General features: G+C 37.6%; 1 protein-coding gene across 9 annotated transcripts in view; it reads right to left on the minus strand.

The window, feature by feature from the left end:
* CHN1 (chimerin 1) overlaps nt 1-24,673 on the minus strand; it is a 198,717-nt gene that overhangs the window by 125,980 nt on the left and 48,064 nt on the right. For 6 of the 9 annotated variants that reach the window (XM_074009482.1, XM_074009480.1, XM_065525668.1 and 3 more), the window contains 2 exons: nt 22,173-22,211; nt 14,572-14,627 (listed from right to left, as the gene is read on the minus strand). Coding sequence is in view for 6 of the 9 variants with exons in the window: in XM_074009480.1 (XP_073865581.1) it covers nt 14,572-14,627; nt 22,173-22,211 (95 nt within the window). In the remaining 3 variants the exon portion in view is untranslated. The remainder of the gene's footprint in view (nt 1-14,571; nt 14,628-22,172; nt 22,212-24,673) is intronic. The other 3 variants (XM_074009484.1, XM_065525669.1, XM_045367284.2) reach the window with 1 other exon arrangement.

A 24,673-nucleotide genomic window follows, 5' to 3' on the forward strand; every position in this document is an offset into this window, starting at 1 on the left:
ATATAATCAGTTCAAAAGATAATCTGAAGAACAGACACATTTATAAATTAGAAATTTTGAAATGAATGTGCAAATAAGGGCAAAATGAGTTTTTCCACAATGGTAGGCATGGCAGAGGTATATGACTGAAACTTCGCTGAACAAGGCAAAATGTACATGTCTATAAATGCATTACTACCAGTTATCTACAAGTTACAGAGTTTAAAATAAGCCAAAGCCAATGAAAGACTAGAAACAGATAACCTGGGAAAATGTGCTGCATGCAGACAATGCAGTTTTCCATTGAAACACATATTTCACTATGTTTTCTAAATTATTTTTCTCACTGCACTTTAAGCCATAGAAAATATCAATATGGTAACAGCTAAGCTTCAACTTACAATAAATCAATAAAGTTTAAACTTACAAAATCTTCAAGAAAAAAACTGAGTAACAGCAAAGTGGAGGAATACTTATCAAAGAGCTACATAGAGTTGGAAGTGACTTACAGGTGAAAAATCAGGAAAATGAGAATCAGATATGTTATGAAACTTACACAGATTGTTTTACTTTTATTACTCCATTTGTAGTAAGGCAGACTTTCAGATACCTGCCTTCCTACTCAGTCCTATATCATTCTAGTTACCAGAACTAGAAATGCAGCTTGTTTTTCATTGTGTTTTCCATTTTCTCAAAGAAAACCATTAACCTTCAGCATGCCAAGTAAGTTAGCTCACTATGATCAAATTTTACTAATTCAATAAAGAATATTTAAAAGTTTTTTCTTTAAGACTCTATAAATACTACTTAATAACTTGCAGAGTCCAGACATGGTGGCTGATGTCTATAATCCTAGCCCTTTGGGAGGCCAAGGCAGGCAGATCACCTGAGGTCAGAAGTTCAAGACCAGCTTGGCCAACATGGTGAAACCCTGCCTCTACTAAAAATACAAAAATTAGCCACGCATGGTGGTCCATGCCTGTAGTCTGAGCTACTCAGGAGGCTGAGGCACAAGAATCACTTCAACTCAGGAGGTGGAGGTTGCAGTGAGCTGAGATCGCGCCACTGCACTCCAGCCTGGGTGACAGAGTGAGACTCTATTTTAAAAAAAGGAAAAAACTTGAGAAAAACCTTTGCGAAAAACTCAGCTTCTTAAGATTACTTTTTTGGTTTTCAGTTTTCAAAAAATCAGACTGCATTGGAAAAGGATAATACATAAGTTTGATAATTCAAACGTCTTTGTATTCACTATTTTCCTATCTTAGATTCAAGTAACCAGTAGTGGTTAAGGTGTGGAAACTACTAATCTGTTTATTTAACTGGTAAGAAGTTCCTTTTGGAATTGTCACTGTGATCTTCAGTTTACAAATGTGTGTCTACATTAGGACACTACAGACTTTTACTCCAATGCATATCTTACTACTTGTTTGTGAACTCTGATGTGTGTTTTCCTCTTAGTGATGGGGTAGTCTCTCTCTGGAGAGTGGCTATAAATTCAAGCCTGGCCCTAACAGGGTTCCAGGGGAAGTGGTGGTCACGGATGTACATAGCTTGTCTTTCACAGGATGCTTTTTTTTTTTTTTTTTTTTTTTTGAGACGGAGTCTCGCTCTGTCGCCCAGGCTGGAGTGCAGTGGCCGGATCTCAGCTCACTGCAAGCTCCGCCTCCCGGGTTCACGCCATTCTCCTGCCTCAGCCTCCGGAGTAGCTGGGACTACAGGCGCCCGCCACCTCGCCCGGCTAGTTTTTTGTATTTTTAGTAGAGACGGGGTTTCACCATGTTAGCCAGGATGGTCTCGATCTCCTGACCTTGTGATCTGCCCGTCTCGGCCTCCCAAAGTGCTGGGATTACAGGCTTGAGCCACCGCGCCCGGCCACAGGATGCTTTTTTATCCAGTTGATGGCCTAATGCCTAAGTCTCTGACCCATGACCAGGTGTCCCTCTCACAGGAAACTTGTTTATACCAGCAGATACGCTTGTGGCTCTTGTCTGACCTGTGTCCAATTTATTTCTCCCAAGATAGCCACTTTCTAGGAGAGCCCTGACCAGGAGAGTCAGGTATGGATTAGTCAGGTGAGACACAGAGAAGGAAACACAAAAAAGCAAAGTGCATGACACAACAGAAGCAGTGTATTACTCGGTGATTATTGCAGAGAAGAGGACAGCACACCTCAAAATGCCAGAAAAGTGAGGAAGCCACCTGCATGCTCAACCAGCAGGTCAGATCACAAGGGAGAAAAGAAGAGATCAAAGCACTTTATTACGACCCAGGGTGTTACCAGCGGGCTTACAGAAAGCAGGCATGAGCTCCATGGAGTCATGCTATGGCTCAGAGGTGGTCAATGAGACATATCTGGGCAGCCCATGCAGGGTATGGGGGTTAGAGGGGGCAAGTCAAGTAGGTTGCACCTAGCTGGCCCGAAGGGAGGTCAACAAAGGAGGCTGCATAAGGCAAATATCTGGATCGGCAACATTAAGAAACTGGCAGGGGGAAGGGAAATAGAAACTGTGTCAAGGGTGACTAAGCCCTGTTTCTGGTATGAAAAAGTCCAACTTAATATTCAAGATGGATGCCTAGGTAGCAAACAATTATAGGAATTTACTACAGCTGAATTTTAAACAGGAGCAAAAGACAGCACTAAAAGACCACTTCAAAAGAAATATATAGCAAAAAAAAAAGAAAGCCTTTGAGTGATTTTTAAATAAATGGTTGGTTTCAATAATTCACAGCTATCACTCAGCATTCATATAAAATGCTTCTATCTGCAAAACATATTATAAGTGTTAAATAACAGATTATCACAACACCAAGATATATGAGCATGTGAATCTATTTTTTTGGAACCAAAATAGGCTGTGTGAGCACATAGTGCAACCAGTGGCCAAATTCTAATTTCAATTAGAGTGCTTTCCTCCCACTCCTGTGCCAAACTCAATGCTCCCACCGAGCAGAACATGTCCTCTAAAAAGGACTAAGTATAAAACAAGCACACTGTACCTCCCATCCATTCAATTAAGAAGTCTTTATTAAGCACCTACTATGTGTCAAGCACTGTTTCAGGAACCTGGGAAATACTGATAAACAAAACAGACCAAAATTGCCACCTGCATGGAGCTTCCATTCTATTAAGAGAAAACAGCAATAAACAATAATAAGTAAGTGAACTATATAGCATGTAACAAAAGGAAAAAGTGTTGTGAAGATAAGGCGAAGTAGAACAGGAAAAGACTGGGAATGCTGGGGGGATGATAAAGTATAATTCTTAACATAGTGGTCACAATGGGCCTCGCTGGGAAGATTTGAAGGATATGAACGAATGAGCCAAGTGTGTATCAGAGAGAACATTCCAGGAAGAGGAGTCAGCGGGAGGGCTGAGAAAGGATCACACCTGCTGTATCTGAGGAGCATGAAGACTGGTGGGGCTGAAGCAGAAAGGGGGCAGAGAAGAGGAGGCAAGGAAGTAGTAAGACATGAGTTAGAGATAACTTTATAAGGCATTGTGAAGGTTTGGCTTTTACTCTGAGTGAAAGGGAAAGCCAATGGAGAGTTCTGAGCAGATGAGTGACATGAGCTGACTGTGGTTTCAAAAAGATTACTCTGTGCTGGGAATAGACTATCAGGGGAAAGATCAGTTAAGAACTAGCTCAGTAACCCTCCTGAGGGATTACTGTGTGGTAAGGTAGGATAATTTACTATGACAAATCAACCTAAATATATAATAACTAGACACAACATAAGTTTATTTCTTGTTTATATAACATTCCTGTATATGTACTCAGGTTGGCAAGACAACTGTCCTACATCCATATCCCCTCCATCTTGTAGCTACACCATCTCCTTGTGGAGATGTTTTTATCTGAATGCAAGCAGGATTTAAATTGGCAAAAAGTTTTAATGGGTCCAGCATTAAAGTGAATGTCTGTTCCACTAGAGAAAACTGTCAAATTGACATAAGTACCTAAAAGAGGCTGGGGAAATTTAGGCTAGCCAGGTTTCCAAAGAAAGGAAGACTGGATTTTGCTGAGTATCTCACAGTTTCCACAGTTCATCCTCAACTGGTAGCCATGAAAACAGGTAACTACTAAAAGTTAGTGATATGGTTTAGATCTGTGTCTCCACCCAATCTCCTGTTGAATTGAAATCCCCAGTGTTGGAGGTGGGGACTGGTGGGAGGTGATTGGATTATGGGGGTGGATTTGGATCTCTGGTATTGTTCTTGTGATAAGAGTTCTCACATCATCTGGTTGTTTAAAAGTGTGTGGCGCCTGCCCGCTCTCTGTCTTCCTCCTGCTGTGGCCATGTGAAGATGCCTGCTCTGGCTTTGCCTTTCACCACAAGTAAAGGTTTCCTGAGGCCTCCCAAGCCATGCTTCCTATACAGCCTGTGGAACTATGAGCCAATTAAACATCTCCTTTCTCTGTGTATTACCCAGTCTCAGGCATTTCTTTATAGCAATATGAGAACAGACTAATACAGTTAGGATTCTGGACATATTCTGAAGGTAGACCCAATATGATCTCCTAATTTTGATCTGGGCAACTAGAATTAAGTAACTGCCATCAATTGAGATATGGAAGGCTGTGGTAATAGAAGGTTCTGTTCTGAACATGCTATTTCTGTTTGAGATGTCTATTAGACATACGAGAGGGGATGTAGAGTAGGAAATTGGATATATATGTGTGTGTGTGTATGTGTGTGTGTGTATGTGTGTGTGTGTGTGTGTGTGTGTATGTGTGTGTGTCTGGGAGAAAGGACTGGACATATAAGGAAATGTAAGTCACATTAAAACCTGAAACTGGTAAGATCATAATAAAGTAAATATAGGTAGAGAAGAAAAGAGGAGAGGATTTGGGGGCACCCCAAAATCAAGAGATCAGGTTGAAGTAGCACCAGAGAAATAGACTGTGGGGCAAGAGAGAAAACAAAACAATGTAGTATCCTGGAAACGAAGTAAGGAAAATGTATCAAGGCAGAGAAGGTCATCACTTGTATCAGATGCTCCTAATGGGATGATGAGAGAAAAACCAACTATTAGATTTGTATGTATGTGGAAGTCAGTGCTGACCTCACCAAAGCAGTTCCGCTTGGAGTGGCAGTTGGTCAAGGTCTAAGTGCAGACAGCAAGTACAGACAACACTTTGAAATATTTTCTACAAAAGAAAGCAAAGAAATTGAGCGAGGCAAATAGAGAAAGCAGGGTCAAGAGAACTTTTTAAGATAGGAGAAATAATAGGATATTTGTGGGCTGACAAAAACGATCTTGTAGAAAGGGAAAAGCTGTCGATGGTGGAGGAAAGGACAGAATTGCTAGGATTATGTCTTTAAGCAGATGAGAGGAAATGAGGTTCAGTGTAGTGAAGAGCTGGTTATCTTCTATGAAGATAAGCAAGAATGCAGAGCATACAGACACAAACGCTGATGGTTGGGTGGATGTGATGGTGGGAGTTTGTGGAAGTTCCCTTCTGATGGCCCAGACAACACAGCAAGATTCTGTATCTTAAAAAGATATTAAAAGTTAAAAAAAAAAAAAAAAAAAAAGCAGGGGTAAAGTAGGATATAAAATTATGAGCTGAAAATTAGGAGAGGGAGTCAGGTATCAGAGCAGTGGTCCCCAACCTTTTTGGCACCAGGTACCAGTTTCGTGGAAGACAATTTTTCTACAGACCGGGGTCAGAGGTAAGGGGATGGTTTTGGAATGATTCACACACATTACATTTAGTGTGCATTTTATTTCTATTATTATTACATTGTAATATATAATGAAATAATTATATGATGCATCATAATGTAGAATCAGTGGAAGCCCTGAACTTGTTTTCTTGCATCTAAACAGTCCCATCTGGGGATAACGGGAGACAGTGACATATCATCAGGCATTAGATTCTCATAAGAAGTGTGCAACCTAGATCCCTTGCATGGGCAGTTCACAATAGGGGTCACACTCCTATGAGAATCTAATGCCACTACTGATCTGACAGGAGGCAGAGCTCAGGCAGTAATGTGAGCGATGGGGAGTAGCTATAAACACAGATGAAGCTTCACTTGCTCACTTGCCTGCTGCTCACCTCTTGTTGTGGTGCCCAGTACCTAACAGGCCACAAGACAGTACCAGTCTGTGGCACGGGGGTTGGGGACCCCTGTATTAGAGGTTTGAGAAGAGAGAAAGGGTGTGACATGAATAAAGGCAGTACAGGGAGCATTAAGTACCAACTTGAAGTTCAGAAATTCTGAAATATTTCATTGTCCTCCAGCCATACTGTTACTTGGCAGAATGTACAGAATAGGCAGAGATAGCAATAGGGTTGCAGTTTTGCCAAGCAAGTATGACATGAGAGAAGATTAGGAGAGTTGACTGGTTCCTGAAAATCTACTAGACTCCCATGCAACCCATGACCATCTTGTCACCAAGTCCTGAGAATTCTATTGCTTTAAATATTCCCGTTTCCTAATCCCTCTTGACTATTCTCAGAACCAGTGTCTTATAGGTTCTTTCCACTTATCACAAGGACTATCATAATAGCCTCCTAAACTAGTTTTTTTGTCTCTAAAATATCCATCCTCTTCCCTGAAGCCAGATGTTCTTTCTAAGCCTAATCAATCATGTTTTTCTCCTGCTTAAAATACTTTCACTTCTATAGTCTAAACTCTAAGCTTAGGACATAGAACCCTTTATTACTAATGCCTGGTTAGCTTTCCAGACTTATCTTTTACCACTCTCCCACAAGTACTCTGCCCTTGGCCAGAGGAGCTGCATACATATGTATCAAGGTAAGTACTACCAACTCTGTGCTTCAATGCTAAGTAAAGGTTGAGCTACTGCTCCATTCCCCACCTAGATTGGAAGCTCCTTCAGGACAGGGATCTTGCTTTATTTGACTTGAAACCTGAGGGCCTGGGAGATGGCAGCCCCTCCAAGAATGTTGATTGAATAAACAAATACACACGTGACAGAAAGAACCAGAGCATCTCTAACAGATATAGGTATTAATGCACACATTTTGTAAGCCATATTATAAGAACATTGTATTGAAAAATAAATTAGACAAAGATATCTCATTCATTCATTTCACTCTACAAGCATTTAACAACCTATACTACACACCAGTCAGCATACCTAGGTGCTGAACATAATCTGCTTGCGGGAGACAAGTGAGTAAAATGATTACAGTCAATTTCCTACTTCTATAAGTAGGTCTGAAGAAAAATATTTTTAAAACATGTGTTGGCCTGGCACGGTGGCTCACGCCTATAATCCCAGCACTTTGGGAAGCTGAAGCAGGAGGATCGCTTGAGCCCACAAGTTCAAGACAAGCCTGGGGAACATAGTAAGACCTTGTCTCTACAACAAAACAAAACAAAACAAAAAAACCAGGCATGGTGGTGCACACCTGCAATCCCAGCTTCTCAGGAGGCTGAGGTAGAAGGATCACTTGAGCCTGGCAGCGCAAGGCTGCAGTGAGCTAAAATTGGGCCATGGCACTCCAGCCCAGGCAACAGAGCAAGAATCTGTACCTAAAAAAAATATTAAAAGTAAATAAAAATAAAACATGTGCTACCAAAATACATACTCAGTATTCCTCTAATTGGTATTGTAATTAGAACTTGAATACAGTGTAAATTGTGTCATTTTATCTACATTTCTCATTACATTAATAGCACTGACTTGCGTACATTTTGTCCAGCCTCAGTCTACTTTACCCATTTAGCCTAGAGAAAGACAACCTCATTGTTACCATAATGTGCACCTGTACTCAAAAATGCTATCCAGGCCGGGTGCGGTGGCTCACGCCTGTAATTACAGCATTTTGGGAGGCTGAGGTGGGCAGATCACAAGGTCAGGAGATTGAGACCATCCTAACACGGTGAAACCCCGTCTCTACTAAAAAAATACAAAAAAATTAGCCAGGCATGGTGGCGGGGGCCTGTAGTCCCAGCTACTCAGGACGCTGAGGCTGGAGAACGGCATGAAACCGGGAGGTGGAGCTTGCAGTGAGGCAAGATGGAGCTACTGCACTTCAGCCTGGGCGAAAGAGCGAGACTCCGTCTCAAAAAAAAAAAAAAAAAAAAATGCTATCCAACTCCCTGCAATACTATCTTGAAAAATGTATCATAGGGAATAGAAATTTGGTTTTATGTGTTTAAAAAAAAATCACTACATTTCCCACTGTGTGGATAGCAGGAGAAAAAATGCATCCACTTTGAAGGTCCATGTTTAATAATGGTCAGATGCCAAATACACTGTATTAATATCAGTGAACAAAAGATATGGAGCTTCTCTCATATCTCCATCTGAATTAGATAGATTTTATACCTATGTAATAAATAGATATAGTTTATACCTATGTAATTTATACCTGTGTGTACTCGGTCACTCTATATACATACACGTGTGTGCGTGTGTGCACACAGACACACACATATATATACATATATACATTTACTTGAATTCAACCAGGTGCTTAACATGAAATAACAAATAGACTATAAGCTGTGAATATGTAAGGATAGTTACAATGTACAAGGAGAGTCAGTCACAGTAAATCTTTTCATTCTGAACAGCATTCCTTGCCCACCAATTTAGTCATTAAAACATGACTGCTATTTTTTGGAGAAAAAAATATAAATATTTTAAAATATAAACAAACAGAATATTTACAAAAAATTTATATTTTTTGTGAAACATAAATATTTCACAAAATATTGTGAAAAGTTAATACAATAAATATTTTTTATATTACAAAGCGGAAATGATGAATACATTGCTCAATTTAAGTAGGAAAACGTCACTTGTACAATTTGCTTTTCTGGTTTTTCAATGCTTTCTTGCCTGCTTTTAACCAAAGGAGAGAATACAACTGGTCTAGTTTCTCACCCCTGAGGAACTAGCAGCATTCAATCAATCATAGAGGAAAGGTAAATAAAAAGAAATTATTTTCAGAGACTCTAACATCCATCTATTCCTCCAATATCTTATTCTATCTTGTGTCTCTGCATCAGGGTGAATCACCAGAAAGCAATCTACTTTGACCACATCAGCTTAGCCCTTTAAAAGTCAGTTCCATTGATTTATCATACCTTAATGTCATGCCAAATGAATTTTTTAAAGAACAATTTAATTCAGGAAAAAACTGGATAATACTGGCCTTCAGAGTTTTATATACTTTATAACTGTGAAACACTTTTCATGCAATTATATTGATCCTCAATCAGCACTGCAATCTACTGGCATTTTGCTGTTTTTATTTCCTCAACTTTTCTTTATTCTTTTTATTACATCTTCATTTGTGTGGTTTCAAATTATTTTAAGAAAGGAATGATATAGCTGTTTTTCAATAAAGATAATAGTCTTACTAATAAATACTTCAGGACTTTCCAAAGTACTGCCAATTTCTCACCTTCAGTTTCTCACATACTTAAAAGTATGTCTGAAGAGAACATGAAACAAAATGAAACATCTTATTAAAAAGCATTTTTAAAATTCCCATTACATGCAAATTGTTTAATCATCCTTGATCACAGCAGAGTAGCAATGAAAGGCAATAATCAAGTACCTCATACTTATTCTATGCTTACAAATACACAGACTGGAAATCTACATATATCTAAAATGCAACTGGACATTCAAAAGACAATCCCATGAAACTCCTACCTAATTCTCTAAATTGGTTCTCTTTGTAACTAACTATATATTTTCAAAGCTATATTGTGTTTTAAAACAGATGTCACAATGACAAAATCCATTTTAACATTTTTATCAACAGAAAAATAATTATTTTATTACTTTTCTTTTATTTAATATATATATTTTTTTTTTTGAGAAAGAGCCTTCCTCTGTTGCCCAGGCTGGAGTGCAGTGGTGCGATCTTGGCTCACCGCAACCTCCATCTCCAGGGTTTAAGCAATTTTCCTGCCCCAGCCTCCTGAGTAGCTGGGACTACAGGCATGTGCCATCATGACCGGCTAATTTTTTGTGTTTTTAGTAGAGATGGGGTTTCACCATGTTGGCCAGGCTAGTCTTGATCTCCTGACCTCGTAATCCACTCACCTCGGCCTCCCAAAGTGCTGGGATTATAGCCGTGAGCCACCACGCCCAGCCGAGAAGTAATTGTTTTTCAATAATGTGTTGTCTAGGAAAGTTATTATGATTCCATATTGCCTAACACAGTCCATACTCAAATTTATCCAATTGTACCCAAAATTTATAGCTTTAAAATATATGTATAAAGTTGAGGACCCGATCAAGGTCCTTGAATCTGATTGCCATGTCTCTTTAGTCTCCTTCAATTGTATATCGTCCCACCACTGTTCTGTTTTGTGTGTGTGTGTGTGATAACGACATGATTTATAAACCCAGGGCAGATGTCTTATGGAATGTACGTACTCTGAACTTGTCCGATTCATACTTTATAGTTAGATTTAAGTTAAATAGTTTTGGCAAAAATATTATACAGGTGATACTGTGTGTTTCACTGCATCACTTTAGTAGACACGTGTCAGTTTGTCCCATTACAGGTAATGCTAAGTTTGACCACCAGATCTCTCCACTATAAAGGTATATTTTTCTCTTTGCAATTAACACATAATTGGTGTTGTCATACCTTAAGACCATGTAAATATCCTGTTCACCTACAGCCTTTCACCCAATGGTTTTAACATCCAATGATTGATGATCCTTGCCTGGAGTCAATCATTAGTGCAAATTAGTGATTTTGTAATTTTATATTTTGTCTACATTTTAAGTGTCATTTCTTCTGTAACGAACAACTTTATATTTCCCCCTTTTCTCTCTTAGTAACAAAGTGAGTTTTTTTTTTTCAATTTTAAAGTACGATTATGGACTTACAAATTCTCTTTCACATAATGTGTTATAATCCATACCTACCATTATTCTTTTAGATGTTCAAATTGTTTCAAGTTTTGATGGTAGGAAACTTTCAAATAGGCTCCTGTGCCTTTTTGACATGTCCCCATCAGTTTTTGAGCACGTTCTTGCTTTCCGACACAGTATGTTCCAGGACCTCTTTGCACCCCATTAAGAAATCAGGAACTTCTCTAAGGAACATTGCTTTCTTTTGGTAGGAAACCATATTTGGAACCCAAAATCTACACCCTGGATATATTCATTCTTACTGGGGCTTCTAGGCCCTTTCCTTGGACTGAGATAGAAAACAAATTTTTTAAATCTATGAGTTAATGTTAATGCCACCAATTCAAAACTAATACCACAGTACACTTTCTAATTTCATCCCATTCTCCTAATTAATATCTCCTAAGAACCCTGGTTCCCCCTAATCCAGTAAAATTATTTCTTTGCTCTATCCTATATTACAAACAAAATAATTTCAAGATACATGTAGTTAAGGATGGGAGTGAGACTTCTCTAAGTCTGTTTTTATATAGTTGTGACTTTTGAACTATGTAAATGTTCACATGTTGAACATCTGATCATCTACTCCTTATGATAATTGTTTTACTGGTCTCTGGTTTAATCCTTCGGTGCTTCTCTTTTGCAAAAATAAACTATTTTTTTTCTTTTTTGTGGAGAACAGTATCTCGCCATATTGCCAGGCGGGTCTTGAACTCCTGGGTTCAAGCTGTCTTCTCACCTCTGCCTTTTGCAAATTTTGTCCTTAGAATATTTCCCTCTGAGTTTGTACAATCAGAATAATATGTTTAAAAGTTACTTAAGCCAAGAAGTATATGGAAAAACGCTCAGTATCACTAAACATCAAGGAAATGCAAATCAAAACCACAATAAGATATTTTATGTCACCCCAGTTAGTATAGCTACTATCAAAAAGACAAAACAAATGCTGGCAAAGATGCAGAGAAAAGGGAATTCATACACTGATGGTGGGAACGCAAATTAATACAGCCATTACGGAAAATGGTATGGAGGTTCCACCAAAAAACTAAAAATAGAACTACCAATCTCATTACTGGGGTTATATCCAAAGAAAAGGAAATCAGTATGTCAAAGAGGTGTCTGTGTTCTCATGTTTATTGCAGCATTTTTCACAATAGCCAAAACATGGAATCAACCTAAGTGTCCATCCACAGACAAATGGATAAAGAAAATGTGGTTTATTTACACAATGGAATACCATTCAGTCATTAAAAAGAATGAAATCCTGTCATTTGCAGCAACATGGATGAACCTGGAAGACATTATGTTAAATGAAATAAGAAAGGCACAGAAAGATGAATACTGCACATTCTCATTCATATGTGGAAGCTAAATAAATTGATCTCACAGAAGATGAACAAGACAGTGGTATCTAGAGGTTGGGAAGGGTAGAGAAAAGAAAAGGATAGGGAGAGGTTGGTTAATAAATATAAAATTATCCTAGATAAGAGTTACAAATAATTTATTGTATATTTTCAATTAGCTAGAAGAGAGAATTGTGAATGTCTCAACACAAAGAAATTATAAATATTTGAGGTAATGGATATGCTAATAACCCTAATTAATCATTACAGTGTATACGTGTATCAAAATATCGCTCTGTACTACACAAATATGTACAATTATTATGTGTCAATTTAAAATATAGTTTTTAAAGCAACTTAAAAGGCCAGGTGCCCTGACTCACACCTGTAATCACAACACTTTAGGAGGCCACAGTGGGTGGATCCTTTGAGTTTAGGAGTTTGAGACCAGCTTGGGCAACATGGCGAAACCCCATCTCTATAAAAAAAATACAAAAATTAGCCAGACATGGTGGCACATGCCTGTAGTTCCAACTACTTGGGAGGCAGAGGTAGGAATATCACTGGAGCTCAGGAGGTTGAGGTTGCAGTGAGCCAAATCACGCCACTGGACTCTAGCCTGGGTGACAGAGAAAGACTCTGTCTCAAAAAAATAAAAAGTTAAATAAATAAATAAAAGCTATTTAAGTTTATTTTTTTGGTGATTACGTCGTGAATTTGTAAGGCTCATTTGTTCTTGTTTGTTTTGAATTTTAGGGTTCGCTTTTGTGTGTGTGTGTGTGTGTGTGTGTGTGTGTGTGTTTTTGTTTTGAGATGGAGTCTTGCTGTGTTGCCCAGGCTGGAGTACAGTGGTGCGATCTCGGCTCACGGCAACCTCTGCCTCCCAGGTTCAAGCAATTCTGCTGCCTCAGCCTCCCCAGTAGCCGGGATTACAGGCGCCTGCCACCGCAACCAGCTAATTTTTGTATTTTTAGTAGAGACAGGGTTTCACCATGCTGGCCAGGCTGGTCTCAAACTCCTGACCTTGTGATCTGCCCACCTCAGCCTCCCAAAGTGCTGGGATTACAGGCATGAGCCATCATGCCCGGCTGGGTTTGCTTTTTAAAAATCATTTTTCTTTACCTTTTTTGTTTCAATACATGACCATTTACATGGGTCAAAAGTCACAACTATAAAATCAGAGTTAGAAAAATCTCACTCCCATCCCTATTTCCTCCACAGTGCTCTTCATCCGATCCTTATCATAATTATTTTACTGGTCTCTGGTTTAACCCTTTCTGTGCTTCTCTTTTGCAAAAAATAAACTATATCTATAAATATACTTTTCCTTTTTGTGGAGAACAAGCTCTCACTATGTTGCCCAGGCTGGTCTTGAACTCCTGGGATCAAACTGTTCTCGCCCGTGCCTCGCTAAGTGTTGAGATTACTGGCATAAGCTGTTTTGCCTGGCCAGACTACATATTTTTTATTTTCTATTCTTTCATATGAAAAAGGGACCATACTCACTATATCTATATACATTGTAAATCTGGAAATCTGTCCATATCAGTACATAGAAATCTTCCTTATTCTTTTTAGTATTCTATTCTATTCAATCCGTCTCCTCTGGACAGACATTTAGGTTTTTTCTGCTATTACTAACAATCCTATAATGAAAAACTTTGAGCATATGTTATTCTATATTTGTACAGGTGGTTCATCAGGATAAATTCCTAGAATTTGGACTGGTAAGTCAAAGGTAGGTGATGGTATAATTTGGTAGATACTACAAAATTCTCATAAAATTACACTGTCACATTCCAGTCAGCAACATAAGTGCCTGTTGCTTCACAGGCTTACCAATTAAGTATATTCTGAGCTTTTAACTCTTGCCAATCTGCAAAGTAAAAATGATCTCTCTGTATATTAATTGGCATTTCTCTTATTATCAATGAAATTTGAACATCTTTACAAATATTGTCATACATCATATCTTTTTTTTGGTGAACTATCCATATCTTTTGTTCATTTTTAAAATCATAAGTTAAACACTTATTTCAATGTAAAAAAGAATTCAATAATCCTATAATGATGGCTTCAAACTTTGTTCTAAAAAAAGAATACTAAACAATGAAAAAACAATGTAAGAACTAACTGAAAAGAATACGAACAACCCTTAAAACTATATCGTCATATTCTATACTGTGTTCCAAACAGTCCACTAAAAAGTGGAAGTTAAATCAAATGAGAAGGATTAAGAAAAATGTATTCAAGTTATAATTTTATGATATCAATTAGTGTTAAGTGGTTTATCTCACAAACAACCAAGTCACTGAAGAAGGTGAAAGTTTGGGAAACAGATGGTTGAGAGACATTTTTTGGTAGCAGTTTCATTACACCCACCTCGCAAGTACAGGTAATTCTTCGAGGATGAGGGGCTTCCTGTTGTAGCTGATATACTGTGAGAAGGTAGAAACAAAAAGTGTCAATGTCCCTTCCATAGAACTTATCAATATATTAGAAATAAAAACCTGGCTGCTTTTTATGTTCACAAGAAAACTGGTATAACCTTATTTATTAAATGGTGTTATGAACAAAACAAAGAAAGTAAACAAAACTACATTTAGTGAAAGCCCAGGAGCAATACAAACAGAAAAATCATAATCCAAATAAGTGTCTTTTTACCTTGTAACAAGTCAGTGCTGGATATTTGGCTCTGTTCTCTGAAATCTGGTCATTTATTTTTCCCAATTCTTTGTGGGGATATTAAAGGATGTCTTTGATATAAACCAATAATGGTTATATATACATATATTTAAAGCATGTTATTGTCAAGCTTGAAACTAAAATCAAGATTTACAGGCTAAATGTAACGGATACACTGTTTTTCTCCCCTATTTATATTGCAAACATCTACCTTCAAAGATAATCTTCCTCTTTCCCTAAAAACAAAAGTTCTGAGCCAAAGTTACCACTGCTTATTCAACTAGGGCAAATATAGCAAAAGAAAGAATTCAGATATTCAAATAACTTGCCAAAAGAGTGAATCATTTTCAGGGCATATGAAAATGTATCAGTGAAAATTACACCGATACCATGACTTCCTTCTAGCCTCACTTCAGACTTTTTTATTTAAAATGAAAAAAGAATGAATAGGATGTGTGGCTACATATGTCTAAGTTTATCTCTTAGAGATTTTTTTTCTATTTCTACATATATAATCACATATAATTTAATATTCTAAATACTTAAGATATTTTGTCAACATAACATCAAACTACCCAGTAATCTGGGACCATCAGGTAACAGATGACTCAGATTTCAAAGGGATATCATTACACAGACTCTACTTCTGACCACACTGATTCATCTACATCATAGGAACGTATATAGAATAAATGCAATTAGACTATACATATATACACACATACATAATTAGCCTGTGTGTGTATATATAAATGTGTGTGTATATATACACTCTCTCTCTCTACACACACACACAGTGAACACACACAGATACAATCACCATGTGTACTTCTATGCAAAGGGGATACAGCACTGTGGTTAAGAATTTGAACTCTTGGATCGAACAATCTGGAGTCTGAACACTGGGGCTCTGTCACTAACACTGCATTCTGTGCCTTCATTTTCCTTATTTGCAAAATGGGATTAATAATAATTTCTACTTCACAGATTACTTAAGGATATAAATAATTTATGTAAAAGATGTAAAATAGTCCCTAGCTCACAGTAAACGCTCAATGAAAATTACTCATTATTATGCATAGGTGACTGGTATTAATACATAAAATTCTTTATAATAATACTTGATTGCTAGGATGCATCTTGAGTTCCTCACTAAAACATAGTATCAGAGCAATGCTATAATTTAAAAGGAACTGAGAAAATACAGCTTTATTGTTTAAAAATCAAACACAAAGCCACTTCATCAGTAATGTTTAAATTCTACTGGTAGAAATGTGTTCCTTTACCTTCTTCTCCTGATGGCAAAAGTCCCCAAGAGAAGTAATACATTAAAATAGTTTTAGATACTCATATTTCATTGAGTTAATAAGAAATATTCCTGTGGATACAGTTTTATATATTGTTACGAGATGACACAAAGAGAGTTAATTCTGAGGTAGAAAAGGGAAGAAAAAGCACTAAAGTCAAATTTGTCTGGCCCTGATAATGAAAAGTACATGTGTATCACCCCATGATATGTGTAAATCTCCACCCTCCTTAAAAGCGGCCAAAACATGATTTGTAAGAAAGAAGTGTTCTTCAAGGGCCAGGCACAGTGGCTCCCACCTGTAATCCCAGCGCTTTGGGAGGCCCAGGTGGGAGGATCATTTGAGCTTAAGAGACCAGCCTGGGCAACATAGCGAGACCCTGTCTCTAAAAAATGTAAAAAAAAAAAAAAAAAAAAAAGATTCTTCAAGTCCATTCCTCCATATTGGTAACCATAAGGTAAAAATTCAGTTCACATTTCTACTTTGATCAGTAATTCTCAAAACATTGGTATTTCTCTTTGTCAAGAAAATGCTCTGGAAAGTGCTGCCATCTATGAAAATCCAATTCTGAGAACTGAATGATAGTCAAGAAGAACATTAAAAGTTAATACAGAAAGTAAAATGTCGATTTTGACTCAAAGCACAAATACTGTAGTATCTGGTTATCAGCAGTAAGCATTTGCCTGTTCAGTAAGCATACATTAAGATGAGCCACTATGAAAAAAGGGGAGACAATATTGTCATATCAGAATTGATCTGGGTTTCAAATTTGTTTCATCAGAGTTTCAAAGGGTACAGTATTTTCTTAACATTAAGTCACATAAGGTTATTTACTTTTCAGTTTCTTTCAAATCCTCCTAATTGTCTCAAAGGATAAAGCTCTGTTTCATAAAGAGAAACTTTTAGACAAATGCTTCCTGATTGGCTACCAGTGGTTACCAATGGTTAATCTACCTTTAAGACTCGCTTTTTTTAATTCCTGGTTTTATTTTTTTTGTTTTTTTGTTTTTTGAGACAGTGTCTCACTTTGTCATACAGGCTGTAGTACAGTGGCACAAACACAACTCACCGCAGCCTCAACCTCCCGAGTTCAAGCAATCCTCATGCCTCAGAACCCAAGTAGCTGGGACTACAGGCACACACCACCACGTCCAGTTAATTTTTTTTTTTTTTTTTTTTTTTTGAGACAGAGTCTCGCTCTGTCACCCAAGCTGGAGTGCAGTGGCATGATCTCAGCTCACTGCAAGCTCCACTTCCCAGGTTCATGCCATCCTCCTGCCTCAGCCTCCCGAGTAGCTGGGACTGCAGGCGCCCACCACCATGCCTGGCTAATTTTTTGTATTTTTAGTAGAGACAGGGTTTCACTATATTAGCCAGGATGGTCTCGATCTCCTGACCTCGTGATCTGCCCGCCTCGGCCTCCCAAAGCACTGGGATTACAGGTGTGAGCCACCACGACCAGCCTAATTTTTGTATTTTTTATAGAGACAGGGTTTCACCATCTTACCCAGGCTGGTCTCAAACTCCTGAGCTCAAGTGATCCTTCCACCTTGGCTTCTTAAAATGCTGGGATTACAGGTGTGAGCCACTGTGCCTGATCAAGTCTTGGATATTTTATAACAAATATAACAAATTTGGATTCAAAAAACACCTATCAAAAAGATCATTAAAAAATTATACAAAGTAATGATGTTTAATTCAGGCCCTTCTCTCTCAGTTTAGAATTTTTGATAATTTGAATTGGAACTCAGCTGAATTTAAATCAGCGCAATCATTAAAAGATTCACCAAAAATTAATAGCTAAATTCAAGATGAGGGAATATATGATTAAAGTACTTAATATCTTCAATCACCTTAGAAGTGTCAATCATATATACTTATTAATGAAATTCTCAATCCCTACAGACAATAAATTGTTCATCAAGTCCAAAGATCACAATTGGTATCTTGAAGTCAAAATTGGCCCACATGTGTTTTGTTTGCTGTCTTTTAAATTTGAGTAGGTATTTAACATCAAAAAATTAAGAAACTTAAGGACAACAAAAGCAAAAGAGAATGCCAGCCTCTCTTGAAAACTCAGATCTAGCAATATTGAACCCAGAATCTAACAAGACAATAAAAGATGCTAATTTTGAGCTACTCTCTATAGACAGGGTCTCCACGGTCTACTGTCTCAGAGTCCTAATCTGGCTTGCTTGCCTCATTTATTACATGTAAGGTTCCTGGTTTAATTCACACAACAAGTATTGAAAAGCAATAAAACCATATTTGTTTAAAAAGAGTCCAAAACTTAGACTTCTCGCTAATTTTATTTCCCTATTGGTTTATATTTGTAAGACTTCAGAGTTACATTTTAACAAGATCAGTGGAACTAACAGTAAGAAGTACAAGATAGGCATGGGTAAAATAAGTTTCTTTTAGAATCAAATTGTAAAATGCTGTTCAGATTCCACCATGCCAAAGATAGAAAAACAAAACACACTAACATGTAGCAACTTTTGACATTAAATTAAATCATCTTGTTTACTTTTATAGATCTATTACAGAGGTGAACAATTAGAACTTCTTGAGTAGCTTTCAACGGGTGTACCGCCTTACATGAATTGACATACCTAATTATTTTTAAAATTTCAGCCCATGTCTATTTCATTACCATTTTAAGAATTTTTTAATAATTAAATTTAAGTCACATTACGGAGATGCTGAAGCATTACAGTTTGTCGGTCCCAAAGAGTATTAGTAGAAAATATTGTCAATTATCAATTCTAAACTGTATACATATATCTGGCCTAAGATTGTCATGGCTCAAATATTAAGGAAACTGAACAATGCCTCCTACCTCAGTTATTTGAAATTCCAGTCTCTATTTATGACATCAGGGTATTACAGGCCTATCGGTCTTTAAAATTTTTCCTACTAAAATGTAAAGACTCCTAAGAGATGAAGTCCTTAAGGTACAATTAATAAACATCTTACTGAAGATTATTTAGAGCTAGTTGTAGAAACTGTAAAACTGCCTGAGTGGTAAAGATAATATAAACAAAAAGTTCAGCTTAATCACATTTTTTTCTAAGATCGGAATTTGACAAACACAATAACCATCTATATGATCATAAAAAGTCATCGTTAGAATGCATTTATTTATTTAATATGAATGAATAAATGAATGAGACAGGGTCTGGAGTTCAGAGTCCTGATCAAAACTCACTGCAGCCTCCACACCCCTTGGGCCCAAGTAATCCTCCCACCTCCACCCCGGAAGCAGTTCCTCCCACCTCCACCTCCCAAGCAGCTGGGACCACAGGAGGGCAACACCATGCCCAGCTAATGTTTTTATTTCTTATTTTTTGGTAGAGATGGAATCCCCGTATATTGGCCAGGTTGGCCTCAAACTTTTGGGCTCAAGAGATCCTCCCACTTCAGTCTCCCCAGACTACTAGGATTACAGGCCTGAGTCACCAGGCCTGGCTGCAATTTTTGTTTCCTCATTTGTTAAAATTTGTACATACTCAAATCTTGGAAGATTAATATCATAATCTTATAAGAAAATTTCTAAAAAGGATTTTTCCACTTGCTTTTAATATAGTTTTATTATAAAATTTCCTTGAATCAGAAGTTTTTTTTCCTTTGACAGTCAAAAGATAAAATATTTATTTTAATAATTTCCTACACATTTCTATTATTAAAATGATTATGGGGAGTTCAGACACTGAAGTCATTAAGAGAAATGATAAAACTCAGTAACAGAATTATAGTCTTATTAAAGAAAGATTCAGCTGGGCACAGTGGCTCACACCTATAATCCCAACACATGGGAGGCCAAGGAGGCAGGATCACTTGAGGTCAGGAGCTGGAGACCTTCCTGGGCAACACAGTGAGACCTTGTAGTCTACAAAATAAAATTTTTAAAAATCAACCTGTGGTCACAGCTACTCAGGAGGTTGAAGCGGTAGGATCACTTGAGCCCAGGGGGTCAAGGCTGTAGCATGCCAAGATTGCACCACTGAACGCCAGTCTGGGCGACAAAGTAATAGCCTATCTCTTTTTTTTTTAATGTGGTTTTTTTTTTTTTTTTTTGAGACAGAGTTTTGATCTTCGCTTTTGTTGCCCAGGCTGGAGTGCAATGGTGCGATCTTGCCTCACTGCAATCTCTGCCTCTCAAGTACAAGGGATTCTCCTGTCTCAGCCTCCCAAGTAGCTCGGATTACAGGCATGCGCCACCACACCCAGCTAATTTTTTGGTATTTAGTAGAGACGGGTTTCACCATGTTAGGCTGGTCACGAACTCCTGACCTCAGGTGATCTACTCGCCTCAGCCTCCCAAAGTGCTGGGATGACATAAATGCCATTTTTTAAAACAAATGATAGCTACTGCAAGACATGCAAGATATGTGAAGCTACAAAAAAATACCAATTGCATATACTACATTTACTAATTGATACTTTTCACAGAGGAAAAGATCACCACAAACTCAATAATAGTCTGAGGCTTCATAAATGTTCTTACATTAAAAATGTGCAGGGTGCAAGTCAGAGTCAGAGAATAAAGATAAACTGAAAACCAGAAAATGCAGAGAAGTTGTTGTTGTTGTTGTTGTTGTTGTTGTTGTTTTGAGATGGAGTCTCACTCTGTAGCCCAGGCTGGAGTGCAGTGGCATGATCTTGGCTCACTGCAACCTCTGCCTCCCTGGTTCAAGCAATTCTCCTGCCTCAGCCTCCCAAGTAGTTGGGACTACAGGTGTGTGCCACCACACCCAGCTAATTTTTGTATTTTTAGTAGAGCTGGGTTTCACCATGTTGGCCAGGCTGGTCTCAAACTCCTGATCTCAGGCAATCCGCCTGCCTCAGCCTCCCAAAGTGCTGGGATTACAGGCATAAGCCACAGCGCCCGGCCAGAGAAGAATTTTAAATAGGCTTCCAGCCAATGAGATTACGAGACAAAATCTTTAGGAGGTAAAGAACATTAGTCATTTTTACATATTCGTATAACTATACTCCCAAGGGAAAAAGAAAAAGGCACCAGCAGCGTTGGGGCAAAGCATCTACGGCAATATTTTTAAAGATTGTTCATGTTTTACTTATAATTAGCCCAAAGTGGCAATCTATTAAAAACAAAATTATCTCTTCTGAGAACATAAGACCAATGAGAATCTGAATTGCTGTTCCTTCAGTCGGCAAATTTCAGCAACCTACAAACATCAAATTTATAATAAACCTCAACATTTACAAAGATATTAATCTATAATTAAAGTACAGGTTTCTTAGGCTGCTAATTCAACTACAGAAACAAGGACTTATAGTGCTTTTCCATAATAATGCATTCATAAATTTTAAAAAACCATTTTGATTATATTAGCCCTATTTCAACTCTTAAAATCTGAAATATCCTTTACTTGATGAAATAATATTCTCTAGAAAACAAGGAAAGGAAAACAAAGAACTAAAACCCTAGACATTTAAAAAGAAATATTTATCCTAACGCAGTTTAAAGAGCAGCATGGAATCAAGTATCTCCCTTATATTTTGGGAAAGTAATTATTTAAAAGTTAGATCACCTTTTTTTTTTTTTTTTTTTTTGCCTCTTTTCACTTATTCTTTCTGTCAACATAGCCTCCTGAATTATTGTCATTTAAATATTCCTTTCTTCACATAAAGAAACAGGACCTGAAAATAATTAGACTGTTTGAATTCTCAGTGTCTCCTTGTATTAGCTTTATTAACCACTCTTAACAAGTGGTCTCAAGTTTCACTACATGGAATTCATGCAAGCTCAGAGGGATGAAATGCATTCCAGACAGAAAACCATACACTGAACAGACTTTGTGGAAACACTTACTTAACCACAATTACTTCTATGCTATTCCCAAACCTTGTTGTAAATTAATTTTTCAACAATGGATACAAAATGGAATTTCTATCTAATAATCCCATATTTTTATATTACTTATAAAGCACTATAACCCACACAATTAAATTTATTTGTAGACTTACAGTAAGATTTCCAAACAGGAGGTCTATATTCATCTGTATCTGAAAGAAAAAACATCAAATTAACATTACCGAACATTTAAATTTTAAATGAGACATTTTAATAATTAACTCATTTAATACATATTTGAGATCTATTTGTTCTAGGTATTGTGCTAGGCATGAAGGGGCATTCAAGGGATTTTTTTAGCCTTGGTCCATCCTTAGTTGGAGAAATTTTCCAAAGATGTTTAAAGAAAGTTATTGTATTTATTCAACTGCTTATTACATAAAACATCAAGGTTAACTTTTACTGCTTGTACTCATTTCTTACTATCACTGAAGTAATAGTCAATAAAGGCTTTGTTTCTTTGGGCTTAATGATTATTTCACTGAAAGATCCCTAAAATTATTGAATTTTTCTTTTTCAGTCAAATTTACCAGATTAATAATTTTAATTACCCCAAAAGTTAAGTATTTCTATTATTTTCCCCCATTACATTTAGGGGATTCCAATGTACATGGTTTTACTAACATGAAGAGAGAACAGCAAGATTCAGATCTCAGTCCTCACACATCCTGGACAATCAAAACCAGGAAATGAGAAACACTTCAATGGAAGAGAGTGTATCTACGGAACGACAACGAACATGAGGTGAACATCTGCTCTTCAAGTCCATTTCCCCTCACGTTGCCTGAGTGCAGATGTAGGAGATAGTATAAATAGGAAGTGGAAAGAGATGAAAATACAAACACATGAGGGACGTGAAGTAATCAGAGAAAGGAGAAGGAGCCAGTGTGGTCTGGCTTCTCATCAGTAAAGTATAGCTGGGGGCTAATTTTGCCAGCCAAAAGCTCTGCCTGCAAGACTATATAGTCAAGACTGCAGAAACATTTTTTGGTATAAAGATATGGGCCGGGTGCGGTGGCTCAAACCTGTAATCCCAGCACTTTGGGAGGCCGAGATGGGCAGATCACAAGGTCAGGAGATCGAGACCATCCTGGCTAACACGGTGAAACCCCGTCTCTACTAAAAAATACAAAAAGCTAGCCGGGCGAGGTGGCGGGCACCTGTAGTCCCAGCTACTCGGGAGGCTGAGGCAGGAGAATGGCATAAACCCAGGAGGCGAAGCTTGCAGTGAGCTGAGACCCGGCCAATGCACTCCAGCCCAGGCGACAGAGCGAGATTCCGTCTCAAAAAAAAAAAAAAAAAAGATATGGCCAGCCACATCACCTGGCTCTGCTGGAAACCAACATGAACTCATTAGGCAATCTGATCCTAAAATCTTCATCTTCAAGGAAGCAAAAAAATCCCTGGAAAGTTTATTGAGAAAACTAAACAAGTAGCTCAGGTAAAATGGTCATAGACGAAAGACATTCAGCCTCCAATCTGCAACCTTTAAACTGCAATATCACACTTGGTTTATAATGTGTTATCAAAAATCACACAAATACTTTGAGAAAAAGGGTTATAGCAAGACTACTAATAGTAGGCATATTAACATAACATGGAAATTTTAAATCATGTGGAAATTGCTTGGGACCCCATAGGAGTGTTCAAATATGTCTGCTTCAAGATGCTTCAATGAGCATCCAAATTGGTAAGGGGGAAGTCAACCTGTCGCTGTTTGCTGATGACATTATCGCACACCTAGAAAACCCTAAATACTCATCCAAAAAGCTCCTAGAACTGGTAAATGAATTCAGCAAAGTTTCCAAAATTAATGTACACGAATCAGTAGCTCTGCTATACACCAACTGTGACCAGGCTGAGAATCAGGTCAAGAACTTGATCTCTTATACAAAAGCTGCAAAAAACAAACAAACAAACAAAACAAAAACAAAAACAAAACTTAGGAATACACATAACCAAGAAGGTGAAAGACCTCTGCAAGGAAAACTGCAAAACACTACTGAAAGAAATCACAGATGACACAAACAAATGGAAACACATCCCATGCTCATGGATGGGTAGCATCAATATTGTGAAAATGACCACACTACCAAAAGTAATCTACAAATTCAATGCAACTCCCATCAAAATATCACCATCATTCTTCACAGAACTAGAAAACACAGTCCTAAAAATCATATAGAACCAAAAGAGAGCCCGCACAGCCATAGCAAGACTATGCAAAAAGAACAAATGTGGAGGGATTACATTACCCAGTTTCAAACTATACTATAAGGCCATAGTCAGCATAGTACTGGTATTAAAATAGGAATATAGACCACTGAAACAGAATAGAGAATCCAGAAATAAAGCCAAATCCTTACAGCCCACTGATCTTCAACAAAGCAAACAAAAACATTAAGTAGGGAAAGGATACCCTATTCAACAAATGGTGCTGGGATAATTGGCAAGCCACACACAGAAGAATGAAACTGGACCCTCATTTCTCACCCTATACAAAAACCAACTCAAGATGGATCAAATACTTAAATCTAAGACCTGAAACCATAAAAATTCTAGAAGATAACATTGGAAAACCCCTTCTAGATATTGGCTTAGGCAAAGACTTCAT

The sequence above is a fragment of the Macaca fascicularis genome, chromosome 12, assembly GCF_037993035.2.
Source record: "Macaca fascicularis isolate 582-1 chromosome 12, T2T-MFA8v1.1".
NCBI classification, from domain to species: domain Eukaryota; kingdom Metazoa; phylum Chordata; class Mammalia; order Primates; family Cercopithecidae; genus Macaca; species Macaca fascicularis.